A 25,884-nucleotide genomic window follows, 5' to 3' on the forward strand; every position below is an offset into this window, starting at 1 on the left:
ATCGTCTTGCGTCGTCGTCAAGGAGAATAGAGGGAAGGAAAGATAACAGCTAGCAGCTTGCTTCCATCCTCTCTCGCTCTCGAAGAAGGAGTACCGAAGCCCAGAGCTGGTCGGTAGAACGAAAGTACCGAGATCAGGAAATGCTTCGAATTCTCCAAGAACCCGAATTATTCCCTCGTCTCTTCTGTAGATCCCAAAAAGCCTGGTCCGATCGTTGTAGATCCCAAAGCTCTTCCCTCCTCTTCTTGACCTACTCACATGGTCAAAAATTCCACGACCGAGATCACGTTCGGGCGGAGTACAGTCCGTGTTTCCAGCTTTGACGCTCGCAGTCAGCTGCCCAAACCTCCGTTTCAAGTTTCAACTGTCGACGTCTCCCCTCGTCTCCTTGACCCGTTCTCTACGTCTCAACCATCTCAACACCCTTTCCTCTCCCTCCTCCTTTTCTCCCTCTCCTTCCGTCTCCTCGCCTCTAACTCGCCTTTCTTCTCTACAAACAAAACATCTACATTTTCCCCCTTTCGACACCCCTAAATGACACCTCGCACATTCAACGCAAAACCTCCATTCGTTTCCAGAGTCACTCTTTATCGTCCCTCCCTCGTCGTCGTCTTCGCGGTCGATTCCTCCTCCGCCTCCAATGACGATCGTCGGTAATCCTCTATTCCTCCGCCTCCGTTCTGGGCCGCCGTCTCGAGAGCGTCTGGAAGAGAGTGGCGGAGGCGGTTGAGAATCGTAGCGGTTGTAGATTGTTAACAACAAGAGTTGTTCAAAACTCGCTAATTCGTTGCCTCTCTTCGTCCCATCTTCATCCTCCTCGTATTCCTGTGGACCCCCGGGATCTGTAGGAGCTGAAGTGGATTTCGACCGAGGTAGTGAGATCCCGGGTGAAACGAGATGAACCCTTTCATATAGCGGTTCCTCTACGTATCGATCTGAATCCTCCGGAGTAGAGAGGATCGTCCCCTTGCAGGAAGCGCAGATATAAGAGTTTGAGAGGAGCTCGAGGAGATGAGGCGGGAGGAGGGAGAGATCGGTATCGAGGTTTCGAGAAGGGGAGGAGAGGAGCAATTCGATTGAAGTCCGGAAGAGTGACGCTGACTTGATCGTCGTCTCAGTCGATGTGGACCTGAGAGGACGGCGATGCAGAAGAGATGCAATGATCCTCTTCGAGTTCGCCTGAGTACCTTTCCTCCTCCTTTGTCCTCCTTTCGATTCCTTCTTCTTATCCACTTTAAGTGGTAATAAAGCTTTCTCGGAAGATACTAGATGGTTCCCGTGTGTACGGAGTCGAGAGAGGTGGGAGAAGAGAGTGATTGAAGGGGGGAGATGGTGGAATTGGTTGTGTGATAGGGAGAGGGTTTCGAGCGAAGGGAAAAGATGAGGGAGAAAGGAGGGGAAAGCTGTGTTCGAAGCCCGCCGAGGGTCAGCAGTTGGTAGGTGATAATGTGAGGAACCAGGAAGACGGACGTACAGGTGAGGCAATTTCGAGAAAGGTCTAAAGATTTGATCCCCTTGAGAATCGTTCTCGCTCGATTGCCCGGTTCAAGGTTTGACGGCGCTGAAAAGCTGAGATACCACTCTGTGACCTCCTCCAGGTTTCTGAGCGCAGTCCAGTGTGATAGCTGCGTCGAAGTCAGGCTGAGATTCGAGAGTGAAATTCGAGGGATCGAACAAGAAGGCAGGAGGATCGATTCGACTGAGTTCAAGAGCGCCGCCGTTTGAGTCTGATAATCTGGATCAGATAGACAAGCTGGAGGAGGGTTCTGGAAAGTCGATTTCTCGTCAGGGCGATCCCCTGAACAACTCTGGACGAAACATGTGGACTCACTTTCGCAACCTTTTCTCTCACGTATTCGATCCACTCCAGCTCTGACTCCTTCTCCTTCGCCTTGCCCTTCCCTCTTTCACCTCCTCCGCTCCCTTGTAATCTAGTCCATTTCTGTCTCAGTGCAATCAAAGCTTTCGCATCTTCTTTCCCCATCGTCTTTCTCCTATATTCCCTACTCCCCGTTCCTTCTTTCCTCAACGCCGCGTCCAAGTCCCTCGAGAACCTTTCGAGGATCGGAATGAACACTGCGATGGACGATTCCCAGGAGGAAGAGTTCGAAGGGAGGAGGGAGGACAGAGTTCGAAGGGAAGAAGCGAGTGAATCGTATGATTCTGAAACGAGAGATTGGCGGGCTCGGAGGTAGGAGAGGGATAATTTGAGAGCGGATCTTGAACTCGTTGAAGAAGCTACAGCTTGAGTAGTCGGGAGTTTCGGATTCGAGGAGGAACTTGAGATGGGAGGGAGGGGAAGGTTTCGACGAGCCGTTGACTGAGGAGAACCGAATCGAAACGAACTGGAACTCGCTCCACTTGAACTCCAATATTCAGATTCGTCGTCTTGATCTGATTCGGTATCATCGTCGCTGTCGGTAGAGGCGTGAGAGGAGAGAGAGGAGCTGGAAGAGTTGAACGAACTTGCCGAAGCGAACGAGGTGGAACGTCGGAAGAATGGAGTGGACGATCGTGGTGGTAGCAAGGTAGAGCTCATACACCTTCAGCACTCGACCTAGGACGATGGAGTGAATGGGTTAGATGAACTCCTCGTCGATCCGAAACTCTTCCCCCTCCTTCCCTTCTTTTCACTCTCTCACGACCCACCTTTTCGTTTCATTCCCGACTCTGTCTTGATACCCGTTCAAAACTCGATTAGAAAGAAAGCAAGAAATGACGAGCGCCTCTGTACCGATCAATACACACTCGACTCGAATCGACGTAATCAATACGAAACAAGGCAGGATCCTTTGTGTCGCCGATGTTAGAGGTATGTCTACACGCTCAAGTATCACTCGGGATTGAGGGACTGGCGATCGAGGAGGAAGGGGATGGGAGAGATCAAAGGGAGGGGAACCACCTCATCTTCACTCAGGACAGACGTGAGAGGAGCAGGGGACTAGCTAGGAGGGTATCAGAGGTGTCTTGTTCCATCTCGAAGTCAAGGACACTCGAGTTATTGGCGTGAGACGGAGTATTGCTCGATCGGATCCATCGATACTCTTTCCCTCGTTCCCTGCCTCTCCTGGACCCTGCCAGTCTGATAGGCAGACTTATGAACACCAAGGTATTGCTGGCGTACAACAAGAGCTGACTTTGTGACCCCTTCGTGATGACTAGGTGCCTTTTCGACTCTGAACGCTCTCGCGGCAGAACACAACGCTATTGCGATCATTCATTCTGGAGACTTTGGCTTTTACGGTGCGAACAATCCTGAATCAGCTCTCGAGCTCTTTTGCTCTCTCCAAGCTTAAAGCGCATTCGAACTGACTCCGGTTTTGACGCACAACAGAACCTTCTTCGCTTCCCTCTATCTCTGACCGAACTCTCAAACACCTCATTCAATACTCCTCCCTAATCTCTCCTCAATTCCGTTCTCAACTCTTATCCCCCTCGACTTCCCCCTCTCAACTACGACAACTTCTCTCCTCCCAAAACTCTTCGAATTCTTCCGATTTCCCTCTCAGTGAATTCCCCAAACTTCTCTCTGGCGAACTCAAATTCAACGTTCCAGTCTACACGGTTTGGGGAGCGTGCGAGGACGTTCACATTCTCGAAAAGATTCGACTTGCGGCTCCTTCGACAATTTCAGTTCCTTCTGATCCTTCCTCCTCTTTCTCTGTTGGTGCCGTCGAACCAACTTCTGCTCCTCCCTCAAATTCCGACCCTCCTTCTTCTTCTCCATCGACGTATTCGTATTCGATCCCAAACTTGACCGTTCTCGACGAAGCAACGACTCGAGTTTTAAACATTGGTGGAATTCGTTTGAGATTGTTCGGATTAGGTGGTGCCGTCGTACCCCACAAATTGTTCGATAACGGTTCTGGGAATGCGACGATCGCAGGTGGAATGGGAACGATGTGGACCACAATGTTACAGATTGGTGAACTGGTCGATACTGCTCAAAAAGTCCGTCTCCCTCTCCCCTCCCTCCTTCTCTCCCGTTTTGAAGCTCAAAGGAGTCGTGTGGTGGTTGTAGGTATACGATCCGACCGAAACTCGACTCCTAATCACCCACGCATCGCCCGGTCGAGAAGGTTTAATCTCACAATTATCCCTAGTCCTCAAAGCAGATCTCACCATCTCTGCCGGCCTCCACTTCCGTTACGGAGTCAGTTACAACGAGTTCTCGGTGACGTGGGATCCGGAAACGTTTAAGAGCAAGTTGGAGGCGAGTAGGAAAGCGTTTGGAGAAGTTTGGGATGCGGTAAAGAACCAGGTGGAAGGGGTTGTCGAGTAAGTCCCATCGATTCGCCGTTTCGATTTTCTGTTGATGATAGAATGTGAGGGACTGACGAGAGATTGAGGATGGTACGAAATTAGCGATAATCAAAAAGCTCTCCTAGCGAACGCTTTGGCAGTCGCGAATCGAGTTCCTTCTCAAGCACCCGTTCAAGGTGGTCCTGCTGCAGAAGAAACCGCTTGGAAGAACTGTTGGAACTGGTGAGTGTGACCATTTTCCGGTTCGCCTGGATTTCCGATTGGAAAACTGACGAATTGAAAATTCCTTTCTCACTATGTAGGAATCTCCCTGATGCAGCGTTCGGTAGCTTAGTATTGGACATCCGAGAAGGAAGGATTGGAAGCGAGATGAAATCTCAAGGGTTCAATTTCGCCTATCGAACCGCACCTCCTCCGTCATCCTCTTCTGCTTCAAACCCTTCGTCGACTTCTGCCGCTCCTATCGCTGCTCCTACTCGTGCTCCAACTGGACCTACCCATCAACAGCAACAGCAACAACAAGGTACTCAATTGAACGCGACAGGAGGAGGAGGAGGAAGACCTCAATCTTCCCAGTTCTCTCAGAACAGAGGATTCGCCGCTCCTCCCCATCATCACCAATCCCAACAAAGAGGACCTCGAGGACCTGGTGCACCTGGATTCCAACAACAACAAACTCAACCTGCTCCTCCTCCTCCTGCTTCGAACGAACCCACCAACGCAGCAGCATCGAAGAAAGAAGTCTCGTCCGCTCCTCCTCCGAACGGTGTTTCGACTCCTCCTCCCCCTCCCTCTGCCCCATCCCCTACTTCTGCGAATGCGACTCCGACTGCTCCTACAGGTCCTCGTCATCAGAACCGACCCTCTTCTCGTTCGAACCTCCAACAACAACAATCTTCCGCTCCTCCTTCCACTTCTACTCCCTCTGCTCCTTCTACAGCCGCTCAAGACTCCTCTTCCGCCGATGCAAAATCCGTACCCAAGGGTTCCGAAGACACTCCCCGAGCAGATGGAGGAGAAGCGACGACGACCGTCTCTTCTCCAACGAGTGAACGCACTCCCGGCTCCGGCTCCGGACGAGGTCGAGGCGGAAGAGGACGTGGAGGAGGAGGAGGAGGAGGATCTAGAGGTAGAAGTAATGGGGAATGGAGAGGACGAGGAAGAGGAGGACACAGGCAGGCGAGTAGCGGAGGAGGGGGAGCGGAGGGAGCTGGAACTCCTTCGACTTCGACTTCGGCGAATGCGGGTGGCGAGGGGAAGGAAGCCTAGAATTGATGAGGAGGGATTGGGGTATGATAATTGTAGAATACAGTATGGAGTTGGAGGGTAATAGAAGAGGGAGGAAACGAGGAGGGATTTATTTCGGTTTACGCTAAAAAAGAACGCAGGGGATAGTGTTCAGTCAAGAGAGGGTGTGTTTTCTCTGTACGTTTTCAGGAGGAAGTCGGGAGGGTAGTTCGCTAGTTATTTTCTCGTCGTCGTCGTTGGAGTCAAAAAAGGTCGTTGTTTTCCCTTTTCCTTTTCCTTTCTGTGTTTTTGGTTGTGTTATTTCTTCCAACTTTATTCCTTCCCTCTGCGTTCCCTTTGTTTCGCTTCGGTCGTGTCTAATTCTCCCTCTTTCGCTTTCCAACTCGCAATCGCAAACTCCCTCTCTTTTGTTTTCGTGCTCTTTCCTCTTCTCTCTCTGCAGCTCAGGAGTTCAAAACTTCGACTGAGAGTTATTGCAACAAAGTTCAAGCACTACCAGTAGGACAAGTGACAGCTTCGACTTCTTCAACAGTACGAGGTAACCACGATGGAGTGAGGTTCTCAAATCCATCTTTCGTAATCAACAAACTGTCGAGTTTTTCCACAAGGAACGAAAGTCAGTCTCGTTCTCTGCCACCGCGCGAAGGAACGATAAGAAGAGGGAGAGAGACGTACTTGTCTTCGATTCGAACTCCTCCAACGTAAAGATACTTCGCGAGTAATTCATGGTTCACAAATTCGGAATTCTTGAACGGAGCGAACAGGAATTCGTTGAAATAACATCTGTTGACGACGTCATCCTCTCAGTAACCCGCTTACAGATCTCGTACTGAGAAGGAAATAGAAGCCTACCCAGGTTCAACGGTAACGACGAACCCTTCTTCGAGAGGGACTCGGAGTCGAAGGTAGCGAAGCAAAGGGTCGGTGGAGCGGCCTTCGGGGAGACCTCCGACTGTGAGATCCGTAAAGAAGAGTCTATCGTCAGTCGTTGTCTACGAGACGATGCGTGACTCGCTGGAACTCACCGTCGTGCGTATCGAGTCCGAGTAAATGACCTGTTTTCGCCATAACAACGAGATTCATCCATCACGGAGTCAGAGCTCGTCTCGAAAGGTGATGCTAGGAGAGGTGGGAGTGACTCACCGACTGCATGAGGGTAGAAAGCAGAACTCAATCCGCTAGCTTTGATCTTTTCAACTTTTTCGTCCTCCGAACCTTCGGGAACGACGAAAAGACCTAGCTTGAGGAATCCTCGGATGAGGACATCATGCCTACTCGGGTGGATCCCATCAACTCGATATGATCGAAAGAATGAGGGATTGAGAGGACTCACATGAGTAATTGAACGTCTTCCCAGTTCGCATTCGGTTTGATTAGTTTGAAAGCAGCCTGTCATTCGTATGGATTCTGTCAACGAAGAAGCGTCGAAAGAGCGACTTATGTGACGGAATTCCATACATCTTGCATCTCACAAACGAGCGTGACGATCTCTGCACATTCTTTCGTGAATTTTCCGCCGTTTCCGATCTATTCGACTCACATACGAGAGTCAGAACTGTAGGTCAGATACGATGAGGAAATGTAATGCGTACGGGGATAACACGAGTGATATCAGAAGCGTAGTCTTGCCATTCGCACCCAGCGTCGACGAGAAGGAGAGTAGGTTCGGTAGGGAAAGGTTGATCGTTCGCGACGTAGTGAAGCGTTCCTGCGGATTTTCCAGCTGCCACGATTGAAGAGTAGGCTTGTATCTTTGATCTATCGGAACACGGGGCGAGAAATCAGCAAAAGGATGGGTGAAGAACTTGGAAGAAACGAAAACTTACCCTCTCCTTCGGCAATAAGCTACGAATTCAGCTTCCGCAGCGTTCTCATCCTTAATTGCACCCTTCCCAACCAATTCCATTAAATATTTATGAGCTCCCGAACTCAACTCGTTCGCTTTCTTCATTTTTTCAATCTCGACTTTCGTTTTATTCCTCCTCGCCTCATGAAGCGCTTTCAACAAGTATTCACTCGTCGGAATGGGAGCGTTGATTTGAGCAGCGATCGAAGTTGGAGGTTTCGTGAAAGGTAAATGATGAATGATCGTTTCGAGGTTTCGATTCTTCGGAGGAGGAGGATACAGAGAGTGTCGAGACCAGCCTTGGTGGATCGCTGTGACGTGGATCTTTTGACCGATTTCGGAGGGAGTAGGGGGCATACCCATCCACATGACCTAGCGAGCGGAGCGAGCGCGACATGGTAAGAGAGAGTCCCGATGAGGGGAAGAGCTTAAGTGGACTGACCTCTGCTTCATCTACCTCGGGTAACCACAGCCTCGTCTCGATAGCGTCTTCGTTGATCGCCTCGCCTCCTTCATGCTCATACGAGATCGTCAAAGCCGAATGGGGAGGAGCAACTCCACCAGAGAGCCAACTGAAGTTCCTCTCTTGTTCGAAAGGTAGTTCCCGATCACTGTCGTGTCGACATTCGACTTTGCTACCTTCGAGGAAGATGTAGTGTCGAGCGGGACGGAGCGAGGAGGGTTTGTTGAGAGAGATTAAGCGTTTGATCAAGAGGTGAGAGTGGAGGAGGGGGTAAGGCGCGGTGGATGCCATAGTGTGGTGTGGTTTGGGCTTGCGATAGTCTGGTCCGGAGAGGTGAACAGAGAAGAGAAAGAGACGTCTCGGACGGAAGCTGGAAATGTTGACCACGCGGTACAAGCTTCGCTCTCGCCTGAAGCTATGAGGGCAGTCAGAACGTCCTGGCGGGATGCAGAGGTACAGCAATGAAGCGAGACTGCGAGTGAGCGAAAATGCGAGACTCTTTTCGACGCACGTGCAGAAAAACTTCGTTCCTCGAGCTCTCCTCCGATGCCTGCGAAGACGTCTTGCATCCTTCGACTCCACTGACCGGATTGCAGCACAACTGAAGACTCCGACTCATACTCCAGCGAAACGAAGAGACTGCTTTCCACCACTCGTTTGGTTTCAAACCTTGATCAAATCGACCCTACACCTTTCCCAAACCCTATGTTCAACCGGTTCATCCGCTTCCCCGCCAGTATCAACCATTCCATTCTCTGCCAATTCGTTCAAATTGTCTTTATCCAGTGGATGAATCGTGAGACGAGCGAAGGTACCAGGTTGGGAACCGTCTCGAACGAGAAAAGAGGGGTTGATCATGATTACTGAATCGACAGTCTACTCACGTCGAACAGAACATTGTCAGAACCAGAACGGGGGAGAGGAGAGAGAGAGGGAGAGAGGTGGGAAGGGGACTAACTCGAGAGAAAGCTCGTTGCATGCTTGGAGCGATGAGAATATCGGGTCCGGCAGTCATCTTGACGAGATCGTAATGCGTTATATCGAGATTGAGACCGTCTAGACGTTTCGCCGCTGGTGGAGATGGGAAGATCGGGTAGAAGCTATTCAAGAACGCGAATCGATTTGAGCTTGAATCGCGAGGAGAAGGCTGAAAAGAGCGACTTACCTTCTCTGCCTCAGTAGATGTCGACCGGCCCTTTGATTGATATCTTTCGCAAGGGGATCGATCGCGGTACCCTCTGGAGCGGGTTCAGCGTCGGGACATCGTTTGAAAAATTCTTGAGTTTTGAGAGACCAGAAAACGTCGACTGAAGTGAGACCGAACGAAACTTCATTGATGTCGAACGAGGTCGGATTCGGTAATAATCGAACTCCCTGTGAGGTGCAACAAAGTCTACGAATCAATCTCGCATTCGTTCGGATTCGAGGACAGTTCCACTCACTTTCGGTAATCCTAAATCATCCTTCCTGAACGGAGCTTGAGGATACGCAACATGAGCATTCGTCAAATCTCGACCGTGTGGAATGAGTAAGGCTTGAGTCCGAGGGGATGCGCCGAGGAGGGAAACAAGTTTGCTCGAGATTCGAGAGCGGAACAGTTCGGTCGGGAACTCGTCGACTTCCCCGGCTGCGATTGAGGGATGTGAGGCGTCGATGAAAGGTCCAAGCTAGATCGATCGTGTTAGACGAGATTAGCTAGGCGACAGCAGAGCTTCGAGAGTGGCAGAAACTCACCATGACCAATACATCGGGTTTCTCCTCCTTGACCAAACCCAAGAAATCGTCTAGCGGTTCGTAGTCCAAATCCGATTCGACAGTATACGGACCAGCCGCGACGATAACCGACATCGGACTCCCGTTGAGTTGTTTAAGTCCGTTTCCATACTGATAAGCGAGAAGCTCTGAAGGAGCCGTGTAATGAGGATCGATTGGAGGCATCTACATCGAGTGATCTTTTCAGCTTGTGTACAGTTAAAGACCTGTGCATGACTTGAAGAGACTCACCATTATAATCTCTTTCACGGCAAACAATTTCCCTCCTCCATTAATCCCTTTCAACCCTACCATACAACCCGGTACCAACCCTGCTCCTCCTCCCCCATACGGTGCACCTCTCACTTTACAATCCGGTTCAAACTTGAGCAAGACTCGATGACCCGATCCTAAAGAACGAGAACTTTCGAGGTACGAAGCAGTTTCCGTCATTTTCGCCGTATCGGATTCGGCACAGAGTCGACCGACCGCGATGATCTCTTCTTGCGATTGGACGCCTGGGTCTCCGAATTCATCGATACCGTAATCTCTTCGGAAGATTTCTGCTGCTTCATCGATCAAGTTGTCGAGAACTGACCACAGAGGCGAAATTAGCTCTCGTTCCGTCGTGGTAGGATAGAGTGAACGCTCACCTTCACTTCGATCCATAGCGCGTTCATAAGCGATCCTATAATCATAATCCGCTGGATTCTTCGAACTACTCAACGCGACTCGAGCTTTCGAACCTGTCGTTTCAGCCGACGTCGGGAGCGGTAAGTGGTCGTTGAGGGATTCTTGGAGGGTGAGTTTGTCGGGTCGTTGGGAGAAAGGGATCGCGGGAGCAGCGGGAGTCGCAGGTGAAGCGAGTGAACTGTTGGAAATGCGAAAGATCAGCTAGGGTAGTTAGGGGTGTTGCGAGTGAGAGTCACCTCGCAGGGCTCGCACCGTTCAAACGACTGGGACCTGGTGTAGGTCGAGCATTCGGCGTATGTTGGGCGTGGAGAGGGGAGGAAGAGAGGTGGGAAGGACGAGGCGCTGAAGCAGCACCTCCAGCCGGTCGAGAACGTTTCGGAGTCGAGTCTGCACCTAAGTTGAATCTATCATAGGCAGAAAAGGGGGCTCAGTCGGCTTCTGAGGAGAGGGAGGAGCTTGGAAAGATGTAGATTGAAAGACGCGTCTTGATCGAGGAGGGTGGCCGTAAGACGGGTGGAGAGAACTCACAGGTTGTCTACAGAGAATCCACCATTGGATCTTTGCATCCTAGAAAGTTGGCTGAAGTTGTAGATGAGAGAGGGAACTGAAAGTTCGCGACTTAGAATTCAGCGGCGTCGAAGCTCGTTACGGACCAAGCTGTCTCGACCACGTAATTGTCCCATGCGAACGAGACTGTATCGAAACAGCTCAGTCAAAAACGAGGCAAAGAATCGCGAATGAAACGAGTCACGTGACCGATTGTCCTCCCCTCTCTGCTGCGAACCCTTTACTCTCTCGTACAAAGCGATCTAGATCAATACCTTTGACAAAGCCAAGATTGCATTTACCGGTTGAAAGAAATCTCGCTAATCTTTCGCGGATGACGTTTTCCTCGAGTTTGACGTGAAACTCTTGTTCCTTCTCTGACCTCTACCACTCCAGACCGACATGTCCGCCACAACGCCTTATACGGCACCACCGATTGACTTCTCCCAGCTCTCCTCTCCTGGAGTTGCTCCTTCAACGACTTCAACCTCTTCTCTGACCGAATCCTCCTCCTTTGATACGACTTCGACTCCTCCTTCAGAACTACCAGCGAGTCACAACACGACTGCACCAGGAGATCAACTCGTCAACGCTCCTTCACCCGCATCAGCTCACCTCGACCGGGCAGGAAAATCGACCGTCGATCCAGCTGCTGCGGAGCTCTCCCCAGCCGACAAAGCCCCTGCTCCCGGGACGGAACGACTCAGTGAATCAGATGGATCAGCACAAGCAGTGAGCGGGTCGAGGGAAACTCCAGCTTCGAGGTCAATTCCTCAAGGAGATCAAGCTCCAGCTCCAGCGACCGAATCAGCTCCCGTTGCGAGTCAAAAGGTTCAACTCGACTCTCCAGCCGTCAAAGAACCCGTCGCTGTACCCCTCGATACGACCGTAGCTCGTCCTCCAACTTCTTCGACCGTTCCCCTCGAAACTTCGACTTCGCAACAACAAGGAGTTCCCGTTCGTCAAGCTGATACGGCTCCTCCTGCTACTTCGAAACCCATCCTTCCCTCTGCTCAAGGTCATATCGCCGAACATCCCTCCACTGAAACCGACGCGGATCATGTCCTTCCCCTCGGTCACGATATTCATCCAGTTCATCAAGCTGCAGCATTGAGTGAAGCTCCCGACCACCTCGTCAACGCTCAAGTCGAGAAACACAAGGCGGATAAACGAGAAGTGATGGGGGAAGAACCGAAAGGAACGATCGTACCTGGAATGGAAGATGACAAACTTTGGGCAATGATTCGAAGGTTCGACGTTGTGAGTTTCGCTACACCATCAATTATAGGAATCGGAGAGAGTTCCTAACTTGTGTGGCATCGGAATTTGCAGCAAATCGCCCATGTTCTCACTCCTCCGACGAAACTACCGAAAGGAGAACCCGATTTACGTCCTTCGACTCTACCCGCGGTTCCTTTCGATTCCGATGAGCTCAAGTCGAACCTCGAACGAGTATATGCGACTCTCGGAGTTTGGCTCATCTTTACTGCGAGGGAACTCATGAGATTGATGAGCTGGGACGATCTCGAGAAGAAACGAACAGCTTGTTTCTGTGCCGTAAGTTCTCTTCCCTTACTCCTCCAAAGCTAGCATTGACATCTACTTCGTTTCGCGTAGGCCTACTTCATCTCGGCTACCTTCGGTCTCGTCATTCCAGCGCTCATGGTCCTCTTTGTTCGTTTCTCGAGGTTTCACATCAGTCTCGAGCACAGCTGACTCATGTAAGTTTCGCCTTTCGAACAGGCCACTCTCACCGTCTACCCTAAATCACGCAAATTCCTATTCCCTCCTATCCCTCCTCCTCCCGGTCAACCTCCTTCCGCAACCGACCCGACAAACCAAAGAGGCGACGAATCCATGTTGGCTGTCGTCAATCACCCGATCGAACATCGTTCCCGAGCTGAACAAATCGAACAACAAGCTTGGGAGTTCACGAACGTCGTTCAACGATTCGGAGTTCGAGTTGTCGTTGGTGGGAAAATGAGTGGGAAACAAGGGAACGCTGAAGTGGGCAAGAAACAACATGTCGATAGTGATAGTGATAGCGAGAGTGAGTTGGATGCTGAGGAAGTCGAGCTCAACGATGTTGCGAATCAGGAGGGATTGGCAGTTGCTGCGGATAAGGAAAAGGATGAAGGGAAGATGAGCGACAAGCAACGAGCAAAGGCGAAAGCGAAGGAAGCGAAGGCAAAGAGGGATGCGATGGTTGGGAACATGGCTAAGCAAACTCAGGACGCCCTCGGAAACCTCGCGGATTTGATGGAAGTTTTCGCAAAGTGAGTCTTTCTCTCTCTTCTCACTCTCTCGCACATTGCTGAACATCCTTGACTGTCATAGCGCTCTCACTCCTCCAAAACCTTACCCTCAACATCATGCTCGGGAAAGGCTCGCTGCCTCAATCTTCCTCCCTGTCGCCGTCGTTTTCGCCGTCATTCCGATTCAATGGTGGGCTCGACTCGCCTCGTTCGCATTTGGCTTCATGTTCTTTGGTCAACCTCTCATCATTCGAGGAGTCAAGCTGTTCGTGGAGAAAGTACCCGATTGGCAAGAAAAACTCGATCTTCGAAAGTGAGCACTTTTCCTCTCTCTCATGCTCAAACCCGGGCGACTGACGAATCTCCCATGCATTCAGCTCGATCTTCTCTGGAGTACCTACTAACGCTCAACTCGTCCTTCACATCGTTCGAGTCGCCGAACGAGCCTACACTCCTTTCCCTCTCCCTCCACCTCCTCCTACCGCTTCTCACATGAAAGCTGCCGTCGCCGCGAACGGACTCGAAGGCGACGATTCCGACAGTGAAGCCGAAGGATCACACAGTGTTGAAGCTGGATCCCTCGCTGGTAAACCGCACGAGGACGAGGAAGACGATTCGTTGTCGACGAAAGACAAGGTCGTTCATTCGGGGAAGAAAAAGTTCGTTTCGGCGTTCAGGAAGGTTGCGAAGAAGGCGGCGACGTTTAGAGCTGACGTACAGGTCGAAGGTGACACGGCTCGTCAAAAGGTCAGTTCTCATCTATTGTCTCTCGTAAGAATTCGATGACTGACGAGGTTTTCGGCCCCCCAGGTTGGAAATAAGATCGATCGCATGTTCTATCAATCGAGAGCGAAAGACGATCATACTCCTCACTGTGAGCTACCTTTTTCTTCGCTTTCGCATCCGAGCTGAGCTGACTTTCAACCATTTCGGGATCGCAGCTTTCCCTGCGAAATGGAACGGTACTTCAGGTCACATCATCATCGCTCATTCACCTTCCTCCCCATCGTCTCTTATCTCGTTCACCCCACTCAAAGCGTCTATCCAACACCCAGTGTTCGAAAAACCGATCGAAGATATCGTCGAAATCAAGAAACGAGGAGTTTGGATCGGACGTACCGTTCTCGGATGGGCCGCATCCGTCAATTTGGAAGGAATGGGACTCAATTTGCGATTCAAGAGTTTGAACGAGAGGATGGAAGAGAAAGTGAAAGGAGGATTAGGGGAAGGAGATAAACCTCACGAGGAATTACATCAAGGAGAGACGATCGAGTTCACTCATGTTGCGAGGAGGGACGAGTTGGTGAGGAGGTTGATGGGAATTTCGGACGCTAGATGGGAGACCCTCTAGAGCTCTCGTGTTTCGAGCTTTGTAGATAGCATAATATACTTCACTTTTCATACAGTACAGATATATCCTTTTCCCAATTGTAGATACAGGAGCGAAGAGGAGGAACAACAAAGCAGTTTTCGAAACGTTCCTCGGTGTCTTCAGAGAGAGAGAAAAGCAGTGACCTTTGCACAACAACCAATAACACCATAAACAGAGAAAAGCAAAGCGAGAGGAATATCAACAAATCACAGCGGAAAAGTCTCCAGGGACTACTTCCTCAACGAACCACCTCTCGCGGCCGCTCGATCGAGCAACTCCAACGCTTCATTGACCGCACCCCTCTCTACCGTCAACCTCTTCCTGACCCCTGCATCGATCTGACACTGCAGCATCGACTGCGGTGCGAGTTGCGGTCTTGCCGACAATGAAGAATTCGAATTCGAAAGCGAAGGAGTGGAAGAATGGGTTTGAGGAGAAGATCCTCCGAAGTTGGAAGTCGAAGGAGAAGCGACTGGTCCGGAACAGTGAGTACGTTTCGAAACGACCTCGGCGAGCATTTGAAGATCTGTTCAGATTCAGGACGAGTCAGTACTGATCCTCGAACACGAAAGTGACAAAAGTGTAAACTTACTTGCGAAAGCGATGTTCGGGTGAGCTTTGAGTACCGACCATGCTTCGTTACAAGGTACAGTCTCGACGGTACGAACTGTGGTAGAAAAGAAAAAGGGAACATCAGCGTTCCGATCAAGAACAATCGATCAAGTTTCCCTCTACTCACCTCCAGGTTCGACGCTTCTCGGCAGCAACACCGTATCGGAGTTAGTAGGGCCGCCACTTTGCGTCGAAGGAGTCGAAGCAGGTTGACAAGTCAAAGAACCGCACAATTCTGGATCACCGCAACAAGGGAGATCGGTGAGCGATTCGAAGAGGGCGGCTTCTTCGGCGTCAATCGCTGCAGTCGAAGAGGGGAGGTTCGAGGGAGTGTGAGATTCGGGAGGAGGAGTCGGAATGCGTCCGCTCGGAGTTGAGGAAGTGCAGTTGCCTGGACAGTTTGCGCAAGGTGTTGAACAGACGGTCGCGGCTAGAGTCGTACAGAAAGCTTTGCCGAATCTACAGAGAAAGAGCACACTCGGTAAGGTGAAGGAGGAGGAGAGAGGGCTAGAGAAACTCACGGATCGTCTGAACAAGCGGGACAATTCGAAGGATCACCGCTACAGAGAGCTTTCTCTGCAACAGCAACGACTGTCTCGAACTTTGAAGTATCTTGAACTGGCGGATCAATCCTCCAAACGCTTTGAACCTTGGATCGCTTCGTCGCGAGTCGGAGGGGAACAGCTGGTTCGAAAGTCGATTCGTTCGCGTAGAGAGGATCATCAGGTCGAGGTGAGGGAGCGTTGTCAAGTTTGAGGGAGACCGAGGGTTGAAGGTTCGAGGGAGTCGTCGAGGAAGACGTGTATTCGTAGCCAATTTCAGCGCAGAGACAGTCGGTGCTCGTAGAACAGAATCCGCATGAGGTGTTGTGAGGTTGAGAGCTCGCGTGAAGGTGAGAAGTCGGTAAGGGAGGTTGAGGCGAAGGAGCAACGGGAGAGGCAGGATGATTCTCGTGGAGAGGCGAATGAGCGAAAACTGGAGCGGATTGGTGGTAGTTAGGGGAAGAATTCGAATGATGAGAGGTGGATGGAGATGGTTGATTCGAGATATAACTCGCGTTTGAAGATCGTCGTCGGGGTAGACTCGCCGAAGAAGAGAAAACCGGTGGAGAAGAGGCGGCCGCGACGACAGCTTGAGCTCGTACAGCTGCTGACCTCCTCGGTCGCTTCGAGGTATTCGAAGTGTCTTCCTTCTCGAAGTCAGTCGGTAACGATCTCGATTTGCCCTTGTTCGCTGTCGTGATCGAAGAAGCTCCTCCTTCTCCCGAAGCGATCACCGACTTCAACCCTTCGACCTCCTTCCTCAACTTATCGAGTTCTCTCCTCAGTTGATCGTTCTCAGCGAGTAGAGTCGTCGATTCAGCCTTCGCGCGTTGAGCTTGCTGTTGGTAAAAGACGCATTTCTCTCCTTCTCCCGCTTCGAGTTGCCTCACTTTCTCCTCCAACTCTCCAACGTATTCCTGACGACGTTCCTTGAACGCTTTCTGTGATGACTTTGCGCCAGTCTTCTGCTCAGTTGAAGGCAAGAGGGTTAGTGTGGTCGGGGAAAACGAGCGAGGAAATTTAGCGAGGAAACGAGACGAACCTCGGCAGTTGCAACTTTCGTACTTTTCCTCCCTGGTTTCGGTCGAGGAGGAACAATCCATTCCTGTATTACGCATCACAAGGGAGAATCAGCATGTGAGAGATCATCGACGGCGTCTTGTGAAATTGCCGAGCACAACTGCGGAGAGGTTCCTCGAGAGTGGTGGGAAGCAGCGTCTAGCCGAGAGGGGGTGTGGCAAGAAGCGTGATATCGTCTGATCAGGGTCGACCGTATCCTCGGTGCCCCTGTGTCTCCCAGACTGCCGCCGATGACTCCTCAAACTTTGATCCAGCTCAACTCCCTCAGTTCGCGACGATCGGCCGTCGTTCTTGGCCCATTGTATTCCTCCACCTTCCCTGGCGAATAGTGAACGCTGATCGTGCTAATCGCACGGAGTGAGAACGCACCTTGGAAGTCTGTAAAACGGGTCGATTCGGACGAGCGGCGATCGCGACAGAGGGCGTTGATCCGGAGGCGATTGGACCTGTTGGAGGTGATATACGGGGCGGCATCGTCCTAGAGTCGTATCGACGTGTCGGATTAGATCGTGGGAAAGGGGGAGGGGAAGATCAGATTTCGAAAGATTTCGAAAGATTTCGAGATCAATTTCTTGTCAATTTCCACAAAATCGGGTTTGTCGTGCGCCGCATCTGGGTTCGAGGCAGTCACTGGAGACTACGAGCTACACTAGACAACGGTTATCGCAACCATTTCGAGAACTCGCAAAAAAGAAATGGAAGGCTTTCGCAACTTCCGTTCGATTCGAGTTCTGTCTACAAGTCTGCCAAGTTGCTGAACTGGTTGGACTTATGCTGTAGCGCTAGCAGCTGTCGGAGCTCGCTCGGGCCGGACCCGAGGAGATCAGCTCCTCGAGAAAGTCAAATCGCGCGAAAACCTTGAGCTTCAAACTTGCTGCCCTCTGTTCACCTCTTGCGCTCAGTACCGGAGCAACAAAGATCTGTGCACCTTGCGACCACTGAGCTTTGAGCAAGAGCCCCTGCCGAAGCTGTGCGAAGTCTCGTCTCGTCCGCAAAAAGGTCGGAATCGAAGCAAGGTTCAGGAAAAGCAACAGAGTATCGATTGCCCAAGTCATTGGCAAGCTCGACCCCGATGAAGATCGCCTTGAGACCTAGTCGAATGAGGGTTGAGGCGCTCAGGGGCTGGATAGAGACTGAATCGGGCTAGAACGACCGATTTCCCAGAGCTTTGCTCGTTCGGACGCGATTCCTGTCTCTTTGGAGGGCGATAAAGTGCTACTTCCCGGTGTCAACGGTCTTCAATGATTATGTACACTCTGGAGAGTGATCGAACATCGGCTTCGAGCTGTTCCACCTCGTGTCGGTGCCAAAATGAAGCAAAACGGAATGTTGCGAAGCCGGAGTGAGGAGAAGCGCTCCGACCAGGTAGGCGGACGCTCGGAATCGTGGAGCCCCGAGGCAGAGCTGTGAAGCTGGAATGAAAGTGAAAGGAAGAGAGACAAGAGAGAGGTTCACAGCATCCGGTGGAAACGCAGCTCGTTTCTCGTTCCGACCATTCATCCGCGCAGCTCTCCCTGGCTCAACGACTCAGATCAATCAATTTCTGAACCCCCAACTTCGATCCACCGAGCAGACTCCCACACGCTCGTCCCGTTCGAATCGGACCGATCAACCGTCGTCACTCGACTTTCCTCATCTCCCAACTCGTGAGTACCTCTCCCTGCTGTGCACGGTCGCCCGACGAAGGCTGACGCTCAATCCCTGAAAACGTCCTTAGCCGCTCCTCCGATGTCCTCACTGTACGTCCCGCACTTGTTGTTCCCCCATCTCGGGCTTCCCTTTCCCAAGCTGACTCTCAATGTTGTGTTCACCTGCAGCTTCCGATCATCGGCGGGCAAATCCGCTACTTCCGACTACATCGACCGCGACTACGACGATGGGTATTCAAACTCTGAACGACGTAAACCTCAACTCTCTCACAATCCAACGCGACCAGTCGATAAAGATAAAGCCGAAGTAGAGTTAAATCTCGCGATCAAGAAAGCTACGAATCCGGACGAGACGGCTCCGAAGCAGAAACACGTTCGAAGTGAGTAGAGTTCGAAGGGATCTATTCCAAAGAAAATCGGATTTTGTGTTGACCTTGTATTGCGTTCTGTAGAGGCGATCGTGTACACCTGGGATTACAGATCATCAGCTTCGATTTGGTCGGGATTGAGGGTTCAACCAATCTTATCGGATGAAGTACAGACGTTCAAGGCGTTGATTATGATTCACAAAGTTTTGCAAGAGGGTCACCCTGTCGTAAGTGTCTCTCTGATTTCGTAATCGGCACTCCACTGATCCCCATCTGAGATCGATAGGTCTTGAAAGAAGCGCAGAACCAGACTTCTTGGCTCGAAACGTGTGCGAGAACTGTCGGAGGAGACGTTTCTCGAGGTGAGATCGCTTCCATGCCTTTCTGCCTGTCCCTGTGCTGATCATCAGACCCTCTCTCTCAGGTTATGGTGCTCTAATCCGAGCTTACGTCAAATTGATCCTTGCGAAACTCAAATTCCACAAGATGCACAAGGATTTCAACGGATTGTTCGAATATGAAGAGTACATCTCGCTTCGAGGTGTCGACGATCCTAACGAAGGGTGAGTTCACATCTTGCCGATCAAAGATAGGCAGAGGCGGGGAACTTACGATCACGATTTCGTCAGATTCGAAACGATCATGGATTTGATGAATCTCCAAGACGATATCGACTCTTTCCAGAAACTCATCTTCGCTCACTTCCGAGGGTCGGCGAATAACGAATGTCGAATCTCTGCTCTCGTACCTCAAGTCAAGGAGAGTTACGGAATCTACCGTTTCATTATCAGCATGTTACGAGCTATGTATCGCCGTGAGTCCATTCTGCTACCGTTCAAAATCGATATCCTAGCTAATCTCTTCGTGCGAAATACCAGGGACCGACTCGATGGATGCCCTTGAACCTCTCAAAGAACGATACGATCATCAGCACTTCTCGCTTCGCAAATTCTACTACGAGTGTTCGAACTTGAAATACTTGACTGGATTGATCAACGTTCCGAAACTTCCTACCGTACGCCCATGACATCCTTTTCTCACTCGAACATATCACAAAGCTCATTCTTCTCGCTTCCAGGATCCCCCTTCTCTCATCGCTAGTGACGACGAAACTCCCGATCTCCCTCGTCGACCTCAAACCGCTAAACCCACTCCACCTCCCGCCGCTCCTTCCCCAACCGCCGGTATCGATATCGATGAACAACGCCGCGCTCTCGAAGAATACGAACGAGCTCAAGCCGCCTTGGTCGCGAAACGAGAAGCCGAAGCTCGCAAGTTGAAGGAACAACAGGAAGCTCAAGAACGAGAATTCGCCGAACAGCAGAGATTGCAGCAGATGAGGGAGAGGGAAGCTCAAGAGGCATTGGAGAGGCAGTTGAGGGAACAACAAATGATGGGAATGAATCAGGGGAGGATTGCCGAACTTGAGAGGGAAATCCTTGGGTTGAGAGGCCAGTGGGAACGAGATCAAATGATGCTTGAGAGATATGACGCAGTAAGTTTTCTCTCGATCCTTCTCGTACAAGGCCGAAATGAAACTGACCCACTTCGCCACAAATCTAGCGAGTGAAAGCACTCGAAGGAGAACTTCAAAACGTCGGAATGTCGATTCAACAACAAATGTCTTCGAAAGATCAAATGATCTCTCAATTACAAGATCAAGTTACCCTCTGGCGAAACAAATACGAAGCTCTCGCGAAACTGTACTCGCAATTACGAAACGAACACCTCGAAATGCTCGGCAAGTACAAGAGTATGCAATTGAAGGCGAACTCGGCGCAGGAAGCGATCGATCGAATGGAGAGGATGGAACGTGATGTAAAGACGAAGAACTTGGAATTGGCCGATATGATCAGAGAGAGGGACAGGGCGAGACACGAGTTGGACAGGATGAAGTCGGTACGTTACATCTCGCTTCTTCCGCCGAGTCGCTCTCGACTGACACAGTGTCTCTTGAAACTCGCCTGAACAGAGTCAGAAGGATGAAGTTGAACGTCTCAAGCGAGATCTTCGTTTCGCTGAAGAGCGATTCGAAGATGCCTCGAGATCGAAGGGATCCGAAGTCTCGAGTGTCATGAACAAGTTCAACCGTCAAATCGACGAGCTTGAAGATTCTCTCCGAGTGAGCCTCATTTCTCTTCTCGCTTGTTCGAAACTCGGACTTACCCGTTCTCACATCCACGTTCTTAGAACAAACAAAACCGTATCGACGAACTTCTCGCCAAGATGGACGATCAAAGAGGCGAAGCGGATCGAATTCGAGAGGAGAAAGATCAAGAGATTGCGATCATGCAAGAAGGAATGGACGACACGATTCGTCAACTTTCCGAGGCTCAACTCAATCAAGGCGCGACGGACGAAGCTGTCAACGCACAAATCGACAACCTCGTCCTCGATCAAGAGAACAAGTTCAACGAGATTATCGACTCGATCCTACAAGCGTGCGCTCACAAGGTCGACGATTCTCTCTACGAACTCGAATCTCCTATGCACGATGGTAACGCCAACTCGACTCCCGAATACACTCTATCGATGATCGAAAAGGCGACAACGAGTGCGACCGAGTTCGCGATGGTGTTCAACCTCTTCCTCTCTCGAGACAAAGGCGGAGAACACGTCGAGGTCATCAAGACGGCGAACAACTTTGCTCAAGCCGTTTCGGAGGTGCTCGTCAACACGAAAGGACTCGCTCGATTCGCTCTAGACGACTCCGCGATCGACTCGCTCACACAATCCGGCAAACAACCTGGAACGGCAGCTCTCAAATTCTTCACCGCCTGTCAATCTTACCGACTTCAAGCGATGGCTCCCGACTCGAGGAAGGAGGTCGTCATCCGTCAAAACATGGAGGTTCGATCGGCGTTCCAAAAACTCACTTCGACCGTCGAAGGCTTGAAACCGAAACAAGGAGCTTCTTCCTCGAAGGCGAATGGCGACATCGGAGATCTCGTCGAATCGGAGATGACGGCAGCGGCGAACGCTATCGAAGCGGCGACGAAACGGCTTCAAGCGATGATGTCTGCTCCTCGCGACTCTCGAACGAGCGCTACGGATCTTCAAGTTCACGATGCCATCCTTGCCTCCGCTCTCGCCATCACGAACGCCATCTCTCGCCTGATCAAAGCTGCCACCGACTCTCAACAGGAGATCGTCGCGCAAGGAAAAGGATCGAGTACCGCTCAAGCTTTCTACAAACGCAACAATCGATGGACGGATGGACTTATTTCTGCCGCGAAGGCTGTCGCACGAGCTACGACTTTCCTCATCGAGACCGCCGACGGAGTCATCAAGGGATCTTCAACTCTCGAACAACTCATCGTCGCTTCGAACGAAGTCGCCTCGGCCACGGCTCAACTCGTTCAAGCTTCGCGAGTCAAATCAGAGCTCATGTCTCGCACTCAAGAGAACCTCGAAGTCGCCGCGAAGGCCGTCACCGACGCTTGTAGGGCGCTTGTTCGTCAAGTCAAGGCGATCACGGAGGAGAAGATGAAACGACAAGACGATTTCGATCCAGACGCGATGGGAGCACACGAGTTCAAGATGAGGGAGATGGAGGTCCAAGTCGAGATTATCACGCTCGAGGCGTCGCTCAACGAGGCGAGACGGAGATTGGGTATCTTCAGGCGTTCGAATTACCATCGCGACGAAGAGGTGAGTCTTTCATCGCCCCTCTTTGGCTTGGGATGTAAGCTGACCATGCATCCGTTCTCTCGCTCAGGATACGATCTAGTTGTCATTGTTACGAAAGAAGTTGTTTGTCTTTTCTTCCTGTCTTGTTCAAAATTCTTATATCTCTCTCGGAATACCAATCAGAAGTGACTCTCTATCTCTCGTTGAGACGCATCAAGAAAGGGAGAGACAAGAACATATGATATTGATAGAGACGAATCAAGCCCAAGAAGAAGTTTCCTTCTTCCGGTTTCTCCGCCTCGTCGAGTCTCTAAAGAACTCTGCCCATTCCTTCTCGTCGACATCTTTCCGTTCCGCCTTCTCCCAGTACTGCTCAATCATCCTAAGTTCCCCATGTCGGTCCTTCGGTCTCGCCTGTTTCATCATTTGGCGAACTCGCTTGAAGTTTTCTTCCCAAATATCCCTCGTTTCCGAGCGTTCCACCTTGACGTTTTCCCGTCGATCCTTGTTTTCCTTCCATCTCAACCATGCGCCAGTCTGATCTAAGACCTCCCAGACGATTCGATCGGGTACGAGACCACGGTCAAGGGAAGATCTCATCGCGACTTGAGCGTCGTGGTTTCGACCCAAGACGTTGAGAGTGCGATAGTAGATCGTGACGAAGAACGGGTCGAGAAGAGGGTCGTAGGGAAGAAGACGAGAGGAATCCTCCTCCTCCTCCTTCTTGCTGAGACGCTTTCGATTCTGAGCTTGAACTTGAACTTGCGCGAGGAACGCCGGATCGACGTTCTTGCCAGGGAGAGGTTTGTTGACGAGAGTTTTGATCTCTTCGAGTATCCGTTCGAGTCCGTCGAGATCCCTCATTCGAGAGCAACTCATCGCGAGAGAAGCGAACAATTGTCGATCCGGTTCCAATCCTGGAGTTTCCCGAAGTTCCTCGTACATCGTCAAGGCGACATCGTGTCGTCCTAATCGACTGAGTCCCGAGATCATCGTCGAGTAGAGTGCTACGTGAGGATCGATCTTCGCTTCGGTGAGGGCGTATCGGAGAGCGAGAACGGCGCCTTTGATGTCTCCGAGGACGAGGTAGGCTCGGATGAGGACGGTGAAATGATCGTACGTGGGTCGAACTCCTAAGTCGAGAACTTGAGCTTGAAGGTAATCCCATTTCGCAGAGATGAATCGAATGAGGTGATCGTTTCGAAGGACTTGAACCGCCGTTTCGGAAGAGTGTCGAATGTTGCGATCGATGAGACTGTCCCGAACTTGAGCGAGGGAGTTTAGTCGTCGATTCGATCCTTTCGATTCGTGCTTTTGTCGAGCGAGGAGTTGAGCGATCGGAGGGAGAGGTCGCTGAGGGGGTTTGATGCCGTCTTCTTGAGCCGGGATTGGGAATTCGTTCTCGATCGACTTGCGCATCTTCGTCCATTCGTGTAGACTGAGTCGTTCACTCATCCACGCCGCTTTCAACAACGTATTGAGGTTCTCCCGAGTAGGTTTCGTCCTTCCCGCCGTGATCTCCTTCACCTTGATCAACAAATCTGCCGATACTCCCAGCTTCTCCATCTTCTCCAACGCTAAGTAATCCACGAGAGCCCTCGTCAACCCTTCCGTCACTTTGAGCGGCGGTAGTTTCGCCTCTGTCATCCGTCTAAAGCATTCGTTTACTCCCGCCAGTCCTCGAAACCTCAAGATTCCGGTAAGAAGTACTTCATAGACGAACGAGCTCGGTTGGAAGGAGGGGTAGGTGTGGTTCCGGAATTTCGCTTGACCGACAGGAAGGCAGAAAACGAATTCTTCTGCGGCGGAGATCGATCCTGCGGTGATGAGAGTTCGGACGATGGAGGCAACGATGTGATCGTTCGGCTGATGAGAGCGGGCCGTGGGAGAGGAGAGGAGGTCAGAAGCGAGATCTGGGCGACGATATCGGAGGGCGAGACCAGTGAGGGTGACGATAGTTGCTCGATCGGGCGAGGGTTTCCAGTGACCCAGGGACGGAGGAGGAGGGGAGTCTTCGGAAGGGAGAGCGAGTTGTCGAAACTGGTCGAATAAACCGGGAGGATAACGTTCGAGGTTGTAATAGTCGAGCATTGCCAAAGCGTCCCTCGCAGCGTCTCTTCCAGCCCTTACTGACATTATCTTGTTGAGTACCCTCACATCCTGTCGCACTGCCTTCCGCTTCTTGAGATCCACCTCATCTGCGTCCGCCAATACTTTTTCTTCCATCACTCTGTTCCCTCCATACAACGCCATTCCGTCGAACAACGTCAGACACGTCTGAGCTGTTGTCGGAAACCCTTTCTCCCCCTTCTCTGCGAGTACCGCTTGAGCAGTCGGAAGGTCGGCGTTGAGTAGATGAGCTTCGATCACTTCGTCGTAAGCTGGTCCGTCTCGAGGTAATCGATGTTTGTCGTAAAGCTCGAAGGTCGCAATCGTGTCGACGTATCGAGACCTCCGGTTGAGTCCCCTCATTCTCGAGTGAAAGAGTGGAGCCGAAACGAGACCTTTGCTGAGCGCTTGATTCGTCAATTCGATAACGAATTCCCATCTCCTTAACCTCCCTAGATGTTGCGCCGCCTCGACATACATCCATACGACACTCTGTTTCGTTTCCGTCTCCCTCGAGAGCATGAGCTTCGCCGATTCATTGAGGAGTCGAAGAGCGAGATCGTAGAATTTCTGATCAATCGCGAGAGAAATGATGATTCTGATCAACCGCGAGTCGTGGAGTCGATCATGTGATTTGATGACTTTCCGAACGTCGAGAAGGTCTTGTCGAGACGGTTTCGACGGCAGATCCATCACGAGTTGGGTGAGTTGACGTCGAACTTCTGGATCGTAATTTGCTGTTCTCCGTTCCTGCGCCGCTTTCGAGTTCGCGGCGGGATCCTCCTCCTCCTCCTTCTGCTGACTGATCTTTTCCCCAGCTGAGTCATCTAGCGTCGCCTTTCCCTTTCCTTTTCTATCCCCTGACAGTCTTTCGTTATTCCGTGCTTCTAACGAATCCCTCTCTGCGATCTGAACGGGTCGGGCTGCGGCGGTCGCATAGCTACGTCGTCGTTGAACAAGAGGGAAAGATGATGAGGTCGGGGAAGAAGGGAGAGGTGCAGGACGTTGTGAAGAAGCTATCGAGAGAGCGCTCAGTTCACGAAGTTTCAGGTTTCACAGCGAGAACTGCTTACAAGATGAAAGCCTCGCACTGGTATAGGTTCTCCGCCTATTCCCCGATACTGTCTGATCTTTCTGAGGTTGCGAGAAGGAGGGAACGAGGAAAGCTGGTAATTGGGCGAGAGCAGCTGTGACTTCAGCTCTTTGGGCACGGTTGATATGCTTGAGCGCTGAAGAGCATGTTCGAGTGATCATCCAGTCTTTCCCAGACCTATCGAGCGAGAAGAGAGGGGAGAAGCGGAAGTCGAGAAAGTCGAGAGATCTGCAGATGAATTCGCGAGCATCAGCTTCCATGAGCTCGTGCGGCCTGTGCTAGCGTCGAATGAGCTTACCAAAACTTTCTACAATGCTCACACTGAGATAGAATAGGGCGAAGGTTGAGGATGAAAGCGAACCT

At 51.3% G+C, this 25,884-nt stretch overlaps 8 protein-coding genes across 8 annotated transcripts; 3 read left to right on the top strand and 5 right to left on the bottom strand.

Moving 5' to 3' along the window:
- Window positions 1-360: 360 nt before the first annotated feature.
- On the bottom strand, window positions 361-2,539 carry JCM6883_007506 (uncharacterized protein; the record flags this gene model as incomplete). Its single annotated transcript, XM_076628337.1, has 3 exons — window positions 361-1,403; window positions 1,475-1,766; window positions 1,832-2,539. The coding sequence occupies 3 exons, from the start codon at window positions 2,537-2,539 to the stop codon at window positions 361-363; spliced, it is 2,043 nt and encodes a 680-aa protein (XP_076491738.1).
- A 176-nt stretch (window positions 2,540-2,715) lies between these two features.
- On the top strand, window positions 2,716-5,532 carry JCM6883_007507 (uncharacterized protein; the record flags this gene model as incomplete). Its single annotated transcript, XM_076628338.1, has 6 exons — window positions 2,716-2,812; window positions 3,163-3,243; window positions 3,335-3,951; window positions 4,022-4,278; window positions 4,366-4,485; window positions 4,566-5,532. 6 exons carry the CDS (start codon window positions 2,716-2,718, stop codon window positions 5,530-5,532), a joined length of 2,139 nt encoding a protein of 712 aa, XP_076491739.1.
- A 464-nt stretch (window positions 5,533-5,996) lies between these two features.
- JCM6883_007508 (putative Xaa-Pro dipeptidase) lies at window positions 5,997-8,111 on the bottom strand (the record flags this gene model as incomplete). Its single annotated transcript, XM_076628339.1, has 10 exons — window positions 5,997-6,099; window positions 6,187-6,294; window positions 6,364-6,463; window positions 6,537-6,566; window positions 6,655-6,782; window positions 6,845-6,900; window positions 6,970-7,038; window positions 7,104-7,269; window positions 7,338-7,729; window positions 7,800-8,111. 10 exons carry the CDS (start codon window positions 8,109-8,111, stop codon window positions 5,997-5,999), a joined length of 1,464 nt encoding a protein of 487 aa, XP_076491740.1.
- A 372-nt stretch (window positions 8,112-8,483) lies between these two features.
- Window positions 8,484-10,831, bottom strand: POL12 (DNA-directed DNA polymerase alpha subunit POL12; the record flags this gene model as incomplete). The annotated part of the gene is made up of 9 exons (XM_076628340.1): window positions 8,484-8,696; window positions 8,779-8,920; window positions 8,986-9,194; window positions 9,263-9,487; window positions 9,555-9,758; window positions 9,825-10,165; window positions 10,226-10,443; window positions 10,502-10,669; window positions 10,794-10,831. The coding sequence occupies 9 exons, from the start codon at window positions 10,829-10,831 to the stop codon at window positions 8,484-8,486; spliced, it is 1,758 nt and encodes a 585-aa protein (XP_076491741.1).
- Window positions 10,832-11,213: 382 nt separating this feature from the next.
- On the top strand, window positions 11,214-14,417 carry JCM6883_007510 (uncharacterized protein; the record flags this gene model as incomplete). Its single annotated transcript, XM_076628341.1, has 8 exons — window positions 11,214-12,071; window positions 12,144-12,368; window positions 12,429-12,485; window positions 12,555-13,087; window positions 13,149-13,379; window positions 13,444-13,813; window positions 13,877-13,940; window positions 14,008-14,417. The coding sequence occupies 8 exons, from the start codon at window positions 11,214-11,216 to the stop codon at window positions 14,415-14,417; spliced, it is 2,748 nt and encodes a 915-aa protein (XP_076491742.1).
- A 251-nt stretch (window positions 14,418-14,668) lies between these two features.
- Window positions 14,669-17,146, bottom strand: JCM6883_007511 (uncharacterized protein; the record flags this gene model as incomplete). The annotated part of the gene is made up of 6 exons (XM_076628342.1): window positions 14,669-14,964; window positions 15,031-15,105; window positions 15,178-15,509; window positions 15,572-16,557; window positions 16,635-16,697; window positions 17,042-17,146. The coding sequence occupies 6 exons, from the start codon at window positions 17,144-17,146 to the stop codon at window positions 14,669-14,671; spliced, it is 1,857 nt and encodes a 618-aa protein (XP_076491743.1).
- A 1,254-nt stretch (window positions 17,147-18,400) lies between these two features.
- Window positions 18,401-22,419, top strand: SLA2 (Sla2p; the record flags this gene model as incomplete). Its single annotated transcript, XM_076628343.1, has 12 exons — window positions 18,401-18,411; window positions 18,490-18,701; window positions 18,774-18,916; window positions 18,976-19,051; window positions 19,114-19,252; window positions 19,319-19,503; window positions 19,568-19,704; window positions 19,768-20,184; window positions 20,253-20,588; window positions 20,662-20,811; window positions 20,880-22,340; window positions 22,408-22,419. 12 exons carry the CDS (start codon window positions 18,401-18,403, stop codon window positions 22,417-22,419), a joined length of 3,279 nt encoding a protein of 1,092 aa, XP_076491744.1.
- Window positions 22,420-22,577: 158 nt separating this feature from the next.
- On the bottom strand, window positions 22,578-25,781 carry JCM6883_007513 (uncharacterized protein; the record flags this gene model as incomplete). Its single annotated transcript, XM_076628344.1, has 2 exons — window positions 22,578-25,444; window positions 25,520-25,781. 2 exons carry the CDS (start codon window positions 25,779-25,781, stop codon window positions 22,578-22,580), a joined length of 3,129 nt encoding a protein of 1,042 aa, XP_076491745.1.
- Window positions 25,782-25,884: the final 103 nt, after the last annotated feature.

This window comes from Sporobolomyces salmoneus (genome assembly GCF_050403485.1).
Source record: "Sporobolomyces salmoneus JCM6883 DNA, S_salmoneus_JCM6883_v1_ctg1, whole genome shotgun sequence".
NCBI classification, from domain to species: Eukaryota; Fungi; Basidiomycota; class Microbotryomycetes; order Sporidiobolales; family Sporidiobolaceae; genus Sporobolomyces; species Sporobolomyces salmoneus.